Source organism: Myiozetetes cayanensis, unplaced genomic scaffold (genome assembly GCF_022539395.1).
Source record: "Myiozetetes cayanensis isolate MyiCay16 unplaced genomic scaffold, myiCay2020 scf4, whole genome shotgun sequence".
Taxonomy (NCBI): Eukaryota; Metazoa; Chordata; class Aves; order Passeriformes; family Tyrannidae; genus Myiozetetes; species Myiozetetes cayanensis.
In genome coordinates this window covers 31,968,128-31,982,609 of record NW_026087631.1, presented here as the reverse complement: position 1 = coordinate 31,982,609, position 14,482 = coordinate 31,968,128, and the positions used below count along the sequence as shown (strand labels likewise).

The 14,482-nt window shown below is 40.2% G+C and overlaps 1 protein-coding gene across 1 annotated transcript in view; it reads left to right on the top strand.

Moving 5' to 3' along the window:
• Positions 1-14,482, top strand: part of MARCHF3 (membrane associated ring-CH-type finger 3) — a 69,802-nt gene that overhangs the window by 40,234 nt on the left and 15,086 nt on the right. The window contains exons 3-5 of the mRNA XM_050329806.1: positions 4,110-4,219; positions 4,908-5,115; positions 6,595-6,802. Coding sequence (XP_050185763.1) covers positions 4,110-4,219; positions 4,908-5,115; positions 6,595-6,802 — 526 coding nt within the window. The remainder of the gene's footprint in view (positions 1-4,109; positions 4,220-4,907; positions 5,116-6,594; positions 6,803-14,482) is intronic.

The following is a 14,482-nucleotide window of genomic DNA, read 5'->3' as shown; positions in this document are numbered from 1 at the left end:
TAGAAAAGAAAAGGTGTATATTTCCTTATGCTTTGAAAGAAACTATCATTACTATTTCCAGATAAGTTGTAAGCCATATTTTTAGCCTGTTTTCTCTTATTAGTGCAAGACTAAATTGCTGTGACCACAACTACTTACGGTATGTATCATCATGTGGCATCTTTCATTACAACAACCTAAAAAAAAGAAAAAAAAAATCTAAGCAAATGACCCAAGTTAGTGGCTGTGCAGACATATAAAGCATTTTATTCAAGACCACAGTGCCAAAAATGTAGTTGATTGGTCTCACGGTAAAGTGGTTTAAGTTCAGTACATAACAAAACCCCACTGATTTATGAGTGGGCAGTGAAGTTTTAAATGCATGGGCAGACCCTTAAGGACTGTTCATGCTAAACTGCTTTGTGCTACTGCCTCGGACTAGCACTCAGTTCTTTGATGTGCTTGTTTATAAAATTGCACTTTGCACACAGCCTACTGCATGGTATTTTTAAAAGGTCCTGGAGCTCTCTGCAGTGCCACTACCTGAATAGAAAATGCTACCTTCAGCATGAAAAATTAATACAATGTGGGCTGAAACACAGTAAAACTGCTTAATATCAATGGTCTTTGGTCTGTATGTTGAAATGCTTTAATATGAAATGTGTCCTGCTCTACTGGTGAACAATTACTACATTTTCTTCTTGGCACCATTCAGTTGTCTCTCATAGCTCCTTGGGAGATTGTGGTGGTTTAATTGTTGCAGAATAAATGCTGTTGACCAGGTTATATGGATCTTTAACAAAAATTTTCTCCAATCTCTTCTTACTCTCACCATGTTCCAGAACTGCTGTGTCCTAGTGCTGCCTCTATCACTGATGGCTTGATGCCAGTGAGAGCTGTACATCTCCATAATGAACAGGTTAAGCAGCATCTTACATTTCTTGTATATACTAAGCTACATATGATTGTCAGATACAGGAATTCATCTTCTCAAGTTGCAGAAAATAATTTATTGCTTTGGAGGACGTAGGGGTCTTTGGGTGCACATCCTGTGAAACTAAGATATTTTTTGCTCAGAGTTACTGCACCTTTTTATTCTCTTTATTTTTTAGCAAAGAAGAGCAAATGTACTAATTGTGCTGATCCTTAGATCCACTAAGATGGTAGGAATTTCCCATTAGGAGTTCTGGCCTTAGTTGCTGTTCTTACTTCAAAGAACAACCCTGGTACACACACACACAGGCTGATGCAACAGAACTGGAGCTCAGTCCAGATAAAAGAGTACAAGTTGCTGATGAGTTGGGTGTCTTGGGGAAGCCAATGCAGAAGGGACAGGACATGGTCAGGAGTGCCAGAGGGGACAGGGGCAGCAGCTCAGGATCCCAGGCTGTGCCTACTCTTCATGCATCTCCCATGGCACAGGGTTCCTAAGTTGCAATGATCAACTGACAGTTGCCAGCTGATTTTTAAGAAAATGAAAAATCTGAAAAAAATTATGGATCTATCCCCCATGTTGGTGAACAGCATCCAGGGCTACAATTGGAATTGCCAGTTACTCCACTAGTTCCTTTACGCAGTAGCTCCAGTGTGATTGAAACCAGGAGGGGATCCTTGAAGCTCTTTGTGGTGGATTGTAGAGCAAAAAATCAAGAAATATTTAAAACAATCCCATTATGAATATCTTGGACATGATGTACAGAAAATTTCATGTCTGTCAGAGTTACTAAAGTAGGATTTTCAGGTTCCCTGGGGATTCCTGCTCTTTTAGAAAGGTTCTGTCCGTCCCATCTTCACAGTATCCTGCTTCATTTCCTAGTAGGTAAAAAATTAGGAAGTTTCACGGTACTCTGGAGTTGAGACTTTTGGCCCTTCTTCTGCATTTTCCAGTGGGAAGGGGAAGCTGAGGGACCACACAGCAAGTCATCCAGTCGCTGCAATGCGTGTTTTAGTCTCTGGAGCATCTTAATGTACTTGCAGTGAGATGCGCCTTAGTCACAATCAGTTTATCTGCCTAAGTGTTCAGCTTCTCAGAGATGTTTTCCAACCAGTCCTGCCTTCTGTCCTGCTGTAACTAAACCCATAACAGTAGTTTAATTAAACTATGGGTCTTTTGTGCATAGTAATTTTTCTCTAAGGATCATGCAAAATCAAGATAGTTGGAAGATGGATGTGCTTCATATTGTTGGAAGAGCTGAAATTGAAGATTCACTCTAAAAGAGAGACTTTTTGAACACCCAGAAGAAAATCGTAGAATCACAGGATCAGCCAGGTTGGAAAAGACCTCCAGGATCATTGAGTCCAGCCCTTGATTCAACACTGCCGTGGTTACTAGACCATGGCACTGAGTGCCACATCCAATCTCATCTTAAAAACCTCCAGGGGTGGTGAATCCACCACTTCCCTGGGCAGCCCATTCCAGTGTCTGATTTCTTTCTCTGTAAAAAATTTCTTCCTGATATCCAACCTAAACCTCCCCTGGGAGAGCTTAAGACTTTAAATCTCGTGTCGTGGAGGTAAGAAAAGGAAGTTAGAGACTGGTACCAAAGTCAAAGCAGAAAAACAAGAACGGGGAAAGATCTGATTTAAATATTACAGTAGTAGCGTAGTCTTAGAATAGATTTTGTCAAGAAAGAGATGTGGACAGTGAGTGAGTGTAGTAACACAGAGAAGAAAAAAAAAAGAGCTAATTATTAAATTTCTTCAAATATTTATTCATCATACCAAATCCAGGCACTTCTCTTTCAGTTTTCTGGCATCTGAAATAAATATTGGTATTCTGGCTTCCCCAATTAAATATTGCATAATTTCATAAATACTGCTACACACATCTTCCTGGTTTTGTTCTTTCTTTTCTCTCTCCTATTACAGTATTTTTGACAGATTTCCACTTCTTTCATTAGCAAAATATTTTCACAGAACAGAATACATACACATGGGTAAATACTGATTTTGGAGTTTAGTGACTGTTAAAATTTACAATTACTGAATAACAGCTTTGGCTTCAAATTTGTTTAGGATCTCTATGCTTCTCAGTACAACTAATCTTCATTATTTACCATGGGGTTCAGTATTAATATTTAATTTCTGTTAATTAATTTTATCATTTTTAACATACTATTTAATTCTATAATTGTATTACTTTTCAGGCACACACACAGATTTAGTGTGAAAATGGTTCTTGTGAAATCAGAAAAATATATTGTATCTTCTAAATTTCTTTTTAAAAAAGAATGAAGCAGAAAGTATTTATGTGTATTTGCTTTGCCAAAGTGGGATATCATATGCAGTACTGCACACAGAAGTTTGAATTAACATAATTGCTGAGATATAGCTACATTATTTCTCATGTGCTTTAAAGCTTTGCATTTAGTTACATCTTCTGATGCTTCAGCGAGTGCTTCAACTCATCAAATGATTGATGGATGTGTTTGTAAAGGCTTGGATGGTCACTTTATAAAAAATTGTAAACCCACTTGTACTTAATGAGGTCAGTGAACCAATCAGAAAAGAAATATATAATTCTGTAGTGTGAGTCTGTAAGCAAGATACTTCTTAGGCTTTTGAAGTTTAATGAAGCAGCTACTCAGCTGCTGAATATTCTTGTCAAACAGAGTCAGTATAGATTTTAAAACTAAAATGTTGCTGAATATTGTGGTCTCCTTGGAGAGTCCCTGGCTCTTATTCCCTTTAAAAACTCTGAATCTTTTATATGTTAATGGTTTTGAAATCAGCCATTTGCTTCCTTTCCATTGTAAATGAGGCCCGGAGTCTGATTTCCTTCCCCATTGTCTGAACATTGTATCCCCATCAGCTGCCTCAGTTCACTCTCTGGGGTATGCATGATCTGAAAATAGCTAAAATAATCCTGTAAAACAAACATTTTGCGAAGCATTTCCCCATTTTAGATGAATTTCTAAGAATATGAGTCCCTATGTGAAAATTTGCATGGTACAACCGCAATACTGGTACTACACTGTAGTGTGACTGTGGTATTCAATGTAAAATGTGGTTTTTTGAGGGTTTAAATTCTGTACAACATGTGAATATCTAGCTGTAACTTGCAAAGTTTACATATGACTGTAGCTGAGAGTCTCAAGGCTTGCTAGGAAGTCTTTTTCTCCCTTTTGCAGAGGGATTAACCCACCCTGTGAACATGCTGACCTGAAGAGGAATCCTGCAGGCACGCAGCCTGTGGAACCACTCAGCCTCCCCTTGCCCAGCCAGGAGCATCCTATCCAAGGTATCAGGAATTCATATTCTCAGACTCTTTGCAAACAGCATAACACGTCCTTTCCAATTACCACAGCTGAAAGTGCCATACAAAACACACTTTAAAGAGCAAAGCAGAGAAGAAACATACTAGCTAGCTGTGATTTCTACCTCACCTTGTGGTATAAATTACTACCGGGTGCAGGCTGTGATTAAGCAGGTCTGTGTGACTAAAGCCCTGCACAGGATTAATTGCCAGGTCTGTGCTGGGCTTTGGGCTGATGATAGAAGACACTAAGCAGCAGTGGAGTGTTTTCAAAGGGGATTTGAAACCCATCAGTCATTTTCTCCTCCAATACATAACTTTTGCAATTGGTGGACTGTAGCAGCCTTTAAACTGAGAAGGGCACAAAATGAAGATTGTATAGTCCTTTGAAATGCTTCAAAGGAGGGGGAGTGACAAATGGTTCCATCTTTCCATTTATCACTTGTGACCTTAGGAGTCTGCAGAGGGAAAGAAAAAGCAGCACAAAGCTCTGTCTTGCTGCGTCTGAGAGGTACACCCTGTTTTTCAGTGTCACATAATGTTTTAAGCTGCCAAGCGGGCTTCAGGAGTCTGAGATGGGGAACCCGGAATGTTTCCACTCACAGGGGTGGCAGACAGGGATTAATGTGCCCCTTACCCCCCACACCACCACCCTGTTCTCCCTCTTGCCCAGATGGGGCCCCGCTGCCCAGCGCCATGAGGACAAGCCGCTGCAGTCACCTGCCAGGAGTGCCACCGGAGCACCCACCGGCTCCTGAGGGCAAGGCCCTGCCTGGTGGCAGCGGCCCCCCAGCCAGCAGCTGCCCTCAGTATGTCATGCAAGTGTCATCCAAAGACGGGCAGCTGCTCTCCTCTGTTGTGAGGACGCTTGTGACACAGAGGTATGTGGGGACAGTGGGTTGGGGTGGGCCCTTCCCTACTGGATGCACACTGCTTCTGCAAACCCCGTGGGAGCCTGAAGGAGAGATGTGGTGCTGTGCTTCATGAAACAGTGCACTTGTCATTGAACCCTCATTCTAGTATTGTCACTGAGGGGATAAATCAAACTCTATTTTTTTTTTACTATTAGAAAGCAGGCGTTAATTTATTCACAGCGCTGCGCACGCATGGGGTTGCTCCTCATGCACACACACTTTTCACTATTCGTACATTCTAGCAAACAGAGAAACTAATGTTCATTGTCTATAAATTGCATCATTCTTTTCATTAATTAGTATTCTAACATTTACTGCTTTCTCACTTAGGCTAATCAATCTGCATTTTCAGTCTTTTTTATCATCTTTTTATTCCCAGATACAGAGTGTTTCAGTACAACTGCTGAATTGTCTTTGTTAGTTTCTTTTTTACCTCAAAATGTCCTTGTGGTCTATAAATCCTGCGATCCTCATGTCCAGTATATCTCTCTCAGCCTTTGTTCGTTGAAGCAAAACCTAAAGTTTCAGTGATTTTCCCAAACTGTGTTCTCACAACGGTAGCTTATGACAAACCCTGCAAAACGCTGGTTACAGTGGGCATACACACTGCTTATGGTTAATTAAAACAATTAATTAGAAAAGTTAATTAAAATAATTAATTGGAAAAGTTATATTGCTTCTGACAGCATCATAATGATTATGCTATGTAATGTGGCACATTTCCTCAACCTTTCCCAAGCCAGCGGGATGTTTTGACAGTGGTAGTGACAAAACCTTCATTTCTGAGATTACCTGACTTGGAAACAAAAACTCTCCCTACCACATACACCAGGACCTCAGCCTTGGCAGTCAGGGGAGTTGAGCTGAAGCTGCAGTGAAGAGGCCCCATGTTTCCTCCCGCTGCACCCAGGCACCACCTAAGAACTGCCTTCCTCTTTCCTGAAAGATTCCTCTGTAAAACAGAGCATCTTAAGAGTTAAAATCAGAGTCTTTAGGTTATCAGTGGCAGGAGGAGCATCCTTCTCCCTTTGCATGTTAGCACTTCCCATCAGGAAGGTGGATGGATTGAGGAGAGACAATGCAGAAGAAAAGGCCAGAGGATCACCACTGAAATAAGAGGTGGCACCCTGTACATGAGCAGTGAAGACACACATCACCACTACATAAAAGGTGTCCAATTGAGGCAGATTTAAAACTTCCCTGATGCACTTGGAGATTTCTTCCACCACTGCTCTGTGAAGAGGTGGAAAATACAAAAATGCAGAACACTTGGTCATCTGTCTCCCACCTGCCACTCTGGAGTTTTTCACTTTACACTTTCCATTAGCTCAGCAGCTTGAAATAGTAATTACAGAGCAAAGTACTCAACCTGCAAGTGTTTCCTACACTGCTAATTCGTGATATGCATGATGTACTGACCAGTGATTTTCTCTCCTCTTCCTCCAGCAGCCCCTTCAATGACCGGCCAATCTGCAGGATTTGCCACGAGGGCAGCAGCCATGAGGACCTGCTGTCCCCCTGCGAATGTACAGGGACCCTGGGGACCATTCACCGCAGCTGCCTGGAGCACTGGCTGTCCTTTTCAAACACCAGCTACTGTGAACTCTGTCACTTCAGGTTTGCAGTGGAGCGCAAACCCAGGCCACTGTTGGAGGTCAGTACATGGGGAACATCCGTGAAAGCTCAGCTTTACTGAGAAAATCATGTTTGTTTCATAGGGGCGTCACAAAGCCTTTGCAGCTCCACGGAAGCCACAGTGAGCTGTGAATTTTGGACTTGGCAATCTGAGGGCAGGAGCTCAGGAAAGGGCAGGAATAACAACACCCTCATTTTGAACTGAATCAAAACAAACAAGGAGAACTGGATCAATGGGTTTGCTTCAGTGCAAACCTGAGTAAGGATTTAGGAAATAGTGTGCAGCAAATTCCTAGAATACCAGCCAGCTTGGTTGGGAATGGAAGAGAGGTAAGTAATTGTTTCTGTGGAAAGCAAGGCAAGTGTCAGGATGCAGCATGTTAAATATAGGTCAGGAATTTTTTTTGTTCTTGCTTTTAAGAGGTAACAAACTGAGGAGCCTTAGAAATGTGGTTTCCATGTCAAACCCACAAGAAGGAATTGTTCTTGTATAGTGTCTGGTATGTTTAGCCATTTGTGAGTGACCTTTTGGCCTCCTCTTGCCTATGTACTAGACATAACAGTGAACTGGGCAATTGTTTCTCCCTTATCAATGAAAATTCAGTTTTTGCCAAAAATAGATGTTTTAGCAGCTTCATGAAGTTTTACAGGTTTTAGGGGCTTTTTTGGTCCTCAGGAAAAGAAAAAAACAAAAAAACAAGCAAACAAAAAAACCAACCAACCAACCAACCAAAAAGACAAAACCCAAAGTCACTGTCATGACACTGTTAATGAACTTTGTCCTCCTGTGTACTAATCTGGAAAAACAGAAAGCAAAAATTATGGTTTCTGTTGAATTTAAAAGTGAATTACAATAGTAACATTTGACAAAATTAATGAGAAGCATCTTCTTGTAGTAGTTGGTGACATAGACACTTACAGGCTGAGCTTGGGTTCAGGACAACATATCTGTCCTGTGCATTTTAGTTGTTCTGTAAATTCTATCATAACTGGTTGAAGGATTTGGTACTAAATTTGTCTTTGGTGCTTCTTGCAGGATCCAGCCTCTGCAGGAAAGTTGGTCCCAGTTTAAGAAACGCTGATGTTGAGTGTTCTCAGGCTGTCAGCAACTAAACAACAGAATCTTTACAACTGACCATTCTCACATTTATATGGCAACATCTTTTGGATGTTCAGCTGCTCTGAGCCTGTGCCGAAGAGTTCTTGGTCACAGCTCTGGCACAGGATGGTTTCACTCTGCACTTGCCTTCTGAGAAGAAAGATGAGTGATGCTGAGGCAGTGCAAAGTAAACATTTTAGTTTTAGAGCTCGGCTTCTCCAAGCTATTCCCTTGTGACAGCTCCTTGTGTGGCTCGTGTTGCATAGGTTGGATATGACACTGTTCAGAGCTGATAATGTTTGAAGGAGTCAAAAGCAAAGCTAACATGCCTGGGCTGGGGGAGTCTTGTTGCTTGATAGCTCCCTGATGAAGTGAGACTTCTTTTTGGCCAAAGCAGTGATAAACAATAGCAACAACAGCAGTGATAATTACAGTAATAACGATAAAGCTGCCTTTTGTTTCTCAGCTGAGGACAAATGAGAACTATGTGCAAGAACATTTCTGAAACAGTTAAATGCTTTTATCTTTACTACCTAATATTTTCTGGCTTCTTAAGTACTTACACCCACAATATTTTAGTGCAGTAATCAACAATTGTGTGCAGCTGCAGAAAAGGTCATAAAAAACTACGGTCCTTTGTGATCCTATGAAAGGACTATGTTTTCAGTTTAGAAAGAAACTGAAGATTTATTTTTATAATTTAGTTGCATGTAAGGGACAAATTAAAAAAAGCATAATCAAACTTCTTGATTCCTGCTAGTGTAATTTAAGTTTGTCCTGACAGTTTATACTTATTTAATACATGGTGCTTTGAAATGCAAAGACCTCCCCATGCAAATAATAACAGCAAATCTGAAAGTTCCCAAAGCATGACTAAATCAGATGCAAGTAGCCAGATTCCCTCATCCTCTTTGTCCTGAAAGCACTTCACTGTCAGTCTGTCTGTATTACCTAGAGTGTGAGGTCATGATGAGAGGTTTATCAGGTATAGCAAGTCCATCTCTCACAAAAACTTGCTGTGATGTTTGGGTGAGCGACAAGCCAAAGTGGTCGCCTGCTTTTAACACTGTCATGTGTATAACTTTGCAGTGGGGTATCAAAGTTCTCCTGGTTTAGTGAGATAATTAGTTCTCCAAATACTCCCCTGAACTAGATGTAAATGGTAAATGGTCCTCCTTTCATTGGAGGTGAATGATGTATTTACCAATGCATTTTAGGAAGTCAAGAGGGACTATTATACTCATAAAGTGATTTGTACTTCATAGTCTACAGAAGCTCATCCAATAGCTCCTCAGCAGGCTCTGTCTCATGCAGAGAATACATCCCATTCAGGGATCAGTGACAGGTAGTATAAAAATGTTTGGAGCAATCAGTCATCACATTAATCTTTTGTCCTAGAAATCTTCCATCAAGGAAAAAAATGTATTTCTCACTATTCAAAGATATATTATTCTCCTTTTCAGAGGGGACAAAGAAAGAAAAAAAAAAAAAAAAAAGGAGAAAGAAAAGAGCATAGTATTATGTTTTCTCCCCATCCCTTCACTGAACTGATCACTGCTTCTTAGTGCCTTAGCCATGGGTCTGGAAGAAATTTGTATCAGCTGAAACAAACTGAGATACTTCACTTGCTTTATCCAGAAACGTCATATCTGCTGTTAGTTCTCAGGAGCGGCTGCAGCAGTAGTGAACTTGAAATGAAGTGAGCAGTAAGTGGCTTGGCAGATTGTTCAGCCATATTCCTTCCTCTTTGTGTAAATCATTGTGGAAGTAGTAGAGGATTTCTTGCTGCACATCATAATTGGATAAGAACATAGCATTTCTCCCCCAGGCCCCTCACCGTGTTGCTGGTTTTCCATTAGTTCATTATGAAATGAAAGCATAAAACTTTGCAGTAAGATGTCTTTTTGTTGTTTAGGCAGTTGCTCATGGTCGTACTAAGGATGTGAGGCCATGCACTCAAGCAGGAAGTCTTTAGCTCTGATGCAAGGGACATATCTAAAGCTGTATCCTGCCTCCTACATAGGACACAAAAATGCAAAGAGACCACTTCTGCTTTCTCTTCCTAGCTTACATTATGCGCAGCAGCCTGTTTTTTCCTGGATTTTCTTTACAAGGAAAAGCAAAGGAAAATCATTCATTTTGACTTCCACTTCCTCTTTCATACTTCATACCTTTTCTCCATCAAAAGCTTCTCTCTGGTCAACTGTGTACTTCTCAAGGGAAGTCTTTGCCACAAGACATGTAATTTTTGTCTGGGGGAAAAGCTTATCCCAAGAAATGTACAGTCTGCTAATTTTTTGATGTGCAAAACCCAGAGAGGCAGGAAATGTCAGTACAGTCTGTCAGGCAGGTCCGTCTTCCCAGCATCAAATTTGCAGAGCTCCTTGGTCCACTTCTTTTTTTTAACTCAGATTCTTCTCCCCAGAAGAACTGTTTCCAAACCATGAATCAGGTGGCGACTAACAAGTCCTTCAGCATTCAAAGAAAGCAATTTGTGTGTTTTGCTTCTTGTTGTATTGAATGAAGGAGGTCTGTTACTTGTCCTTTGGCAACTCAAAGCAGCACAGATTTAAATTGCCTTGGTTATGGGTTGAGCTGGCTGGGAACTGTTGTGCTCTCTCCAGCTGACCCTGCTTCTGATGGGACTTCTCAGAGCACTGTGACCCCAAACTTCCTTATTGCCCAGCCACTTGTGAGCTTCTTCTATCGCAGCATCACTGGGGAGACTGGGCTATGTTGTTGTAAAGCAGGAAGAGATGGATTGTGATACACAAAGAGTTTTTTTCATATTACTGAGTCCTTCAGTTCATCTCCCTTCTGGAAGGCACCTGTCAAGAGGTCCCAGACTGAAGCAGCAGAAACTCAGACACAGAAGGAAAGAGAAATCTATAATATGGTTGTTGATGTTCCTTGTGACAACCTGAAAGGATCTCAAAACCAGCACAGTAAAATCAAACTGGTAGTAATTTCAATTAGTGACTTTTATAGACCTTCCTGTTTTATATAAACCTTTTTAATGCAGCCAATCCACAGAAAGAAATCAACTCTAGAAACGTGTGACATTATTCACACAGCTGCTTTTGCTGTTTCAGCATGAAGAATAGGCAAGTTTTATGGAAGTATCATCTTAATTTCAATTTCCATATTGCATCTATGTTGCTTCCACTTGGCTTAGTACAGAAACAGATACAAAACTTGGCAGTACAAATGTATTTATGTGCAATAAAATGTTAGGAAACAGCCAGCCATAATTTAAAAATGGTATAAAGACCTTATGTGACCACATAAGTCAGGCTTGTATTTCTTTTAAGTTACTTACATGTTTTAAACCACCAGGATTTTGTATCTATTGCAAACAAACAGAAAGCACTTAATTAACAATATAAAACTCATAAGCAAAATAGCATGATTAAGAGAAAAAATTAAGTCAGAATCATTATCACAATATTGGGCAGAAATTAACTTCATTTTCCTCCCAATTTGCTGCTGGTAGTAGAGCTCATGTTAGTAAAGAAAAATAAATTAAGAAAAAAATCTAAAACCTACATTTATGCATGAAGTAGTTAAGGTAAGCTTATGTTGTAATTTAAACCTCCCAGAAGCCTTACATTGAAATAAGAATTTATTTCTTGTGCAAGACTTTGAGTAATGCTGTTTCTATCTCTTGGGATTCTTTGTACTTATTTTTCTTCTCCACTGCTCAGTGAAGCAAGTCATTAGCATTAAATTATTGTGATGAAGAGACACCAGATTTGCTGCATGTAGATTTTAAGAGGATCATGCTTAAAGCCAGGAGGAAGATAAATGGTTACTCAGCATAGTCAGCAACAAGGAAAACTCACAAATCAAAGTTTAGAGGAACTGCAGCTGTTCGTAGAGTTTGGGGAGAGATAAGCAGATAGGGCTGGGAGCAGATAATTTCAGGCTGTCTGTCCTCTTTCCCTTCTTGACCAAAAAAGGGCAGATTAAAAGGGCAAAGTGATGGAGATGCTTTTCTATGTTATTGTCTTCAGCTGTGAAAATAATTTTCCTGAGACCCAAGTCACACAGGGAGAATTTGCAGCAGCCATGTAGATTTCCAGTGGAAGTATGTCTGAGTTAAAGAAAGCATTAAAGAAAATAATAATAAACTCCCCCATACATATAGCTTTAAACCCATAAACTCTTCAAGATGCACTTTTTAAAATCTATTCATTACCACTGGGCAAAATCCAGAGAACCAAACTGTTCTCTGTCCTTTAAGAAGAAATTAAGTAGTTGTTTTATGTACCTTACAGCAAAGCTTTGCTACAATGCTTGACTTTTCCTAAGCACAAATCTTTCTCATAGTACTGACAGCAAGAATGCAAACAAAAGCAACCCATTGCCCCCTCCCCCACAAAAAAAAAAAAACAAACCAAAAATTACTTGTCAGTGAACAGACTGTGCCTTCAAACCATCACATCTGTAACTGCTCTTTCCTAAATTAATAGTGATCAAGAAAGTGACTGAATGATCAGACATGCTACTCTTTAAGGATGAGAAAGATGAGGAAGATGCTGAGGGTTTTCAAAGGTACAGCTATTTTTGTTTTAGATAATGGTTTTGGTGACTTTTCTTTGGACATCATGATTCTGTAAAGCAGTTCTAAACTATCTGGTTATTATCTATCTCTGTCCTTTCTGTTGGTAGCATTCCTGCCACCAATAGGAGCCAGTCAGAGTTTGCCTTTTCTAGGAAAATAGAAGTGTTAAGATGAAAAGTTCTGTTGCATTTGTCTTTCTGAAGTCCTATGAAGCTTTTATTATCTATCATGTGTTTTGTTTCCATATATTTCAGCTTGCAGATTGGGACATTTACAGTGTGTTGAAATATGTGTTGCCAATAACAAATCTGCTTAGCTTTCAAATTACAATGCAAAACTTGTTTTTTGTTGATTGCCTTGAATGCATATATTTCTCTTCCAGTTGGGAATGTAGTCATCCAAAATAGAATGGGAGATTATAAAAAGATATGGATAAAAAGAAATACTGCTTCTCCCAGAGTTCCACAAATCTTTTATTCTTGACACATATTGAAATCCTTTACCTGCTAAGAGTGTCTCCTGAAATGTGATACAAGTGGATATAAGTGATAAAAGTGGATAGTAGTAAAACAGAATAGGAGTAAGTCAGACTAATGTTAAAAAATCGATTGCATAATTGGACAAGCAAGAAATTTTGTAGATTTTAACAGCATAATATAGCAAGCTTTGCTATTTACTATCAGAGAATTACTAATGCGTTTTTAGAGGTTGAAGGACTCTACATATATGGGGTGCTATATTAGTGCTACTTGGTGGAACTTTGTGGATTGTAGAATCATAGAATGGTTTGGGTTGGAAGGGACCTTAAAGACCATCTCACTCCACACCCTGCCATTGGCGGGGACACCTTCCATTTTCCAAGGTTGCTACAAGCCCTGTCCAACCTGGCCTTGGACACCTCCAGGGATGGGACAGCCACAGCTTCTCTGGGTAACATGTGTCAGGGCCTTACACCCCTGACAACCAATTATCTTGACTAGATATCAAGACTGATATCCAGTTTAAACCTACTCTCTGTCAGTGTGAAGCCATTTTCCCTTGTCCTGTCACTCCAGGCCCTTGTAAATAGTCTCTCTCCATCCTTCTTGTAGCCCCTTCAGGTCCTGGAAGGCCACAATTAGGTCACACCAAAGCCTCTCCTCTCCAGGCTGAACAATCCTGATTCTCCCAGTCTTTCCTCACAGCAGAGCTGCTCCATCTCTCTGATCATCTTGGTGCCTCCTCTGGACTCGCTCCAGCAGCTCCATGTCCTTGCTGTGCTGGGCCCCCAGAGCTGGATGTCAGGTTCAGTTCCAGGTTCTCCTTGGCCTTTCTCACCACAACCCTCATAGAGAACTTCATCTCTGTGCTCTTCCCAGATCACCTGTTGTAGCTTCAACTACAAGCAGCTTTAAGCATGTGCTTCTGGCCCTTCACTTTGACCAGCAGTTCCCTACTCAGCCATGCTGATCTCTTGCCTTCCTTGCCCAATTTCTTTCTCCTGTTTTTCAGCTGGCAAATGACCCAAAGTCGAGGTTGCAAATTGAGTTATGGTGCAAAAGCAACAGAATGCAGTACTCTCCTTACGCTTAGGAACCAACCCTGGGTGGTAGCTATCTGCTCTGTGGTTTGTTCTTTTCAGAAAACAAGCAAACAAAAAAATTAAAGGTGTATCATACACCATTTTTTCAATAAAAAATCTATTGTTTTCCACTTTCAAAAGCCATGCAAACATATCAAAATTCATTTGCTATTTCAAAAACAAGCCTTGGCTCATTCAGACATCCACTATTAAAATATTGCCTGGAATTTGAGTTAAAATAGGGTTTAAACCTAAATAACAGCAAACTCATAGAAAAGAGGTCATAATATTAGAACAATAAAGATCAAATAACTTAGTTTTTAGCTGTCAGATACAGAGGCCTCTGTCTCTGGGATCAAATAAACATCTCTGTGAGCTGCTACCATGGCCTTTCTAGAAGCACCTGTTAAAGGCAATAACCTTGTGCCAGTAACTGAATATTTGATCTAAGCAGGAAACCCAAAAACTGAAACAT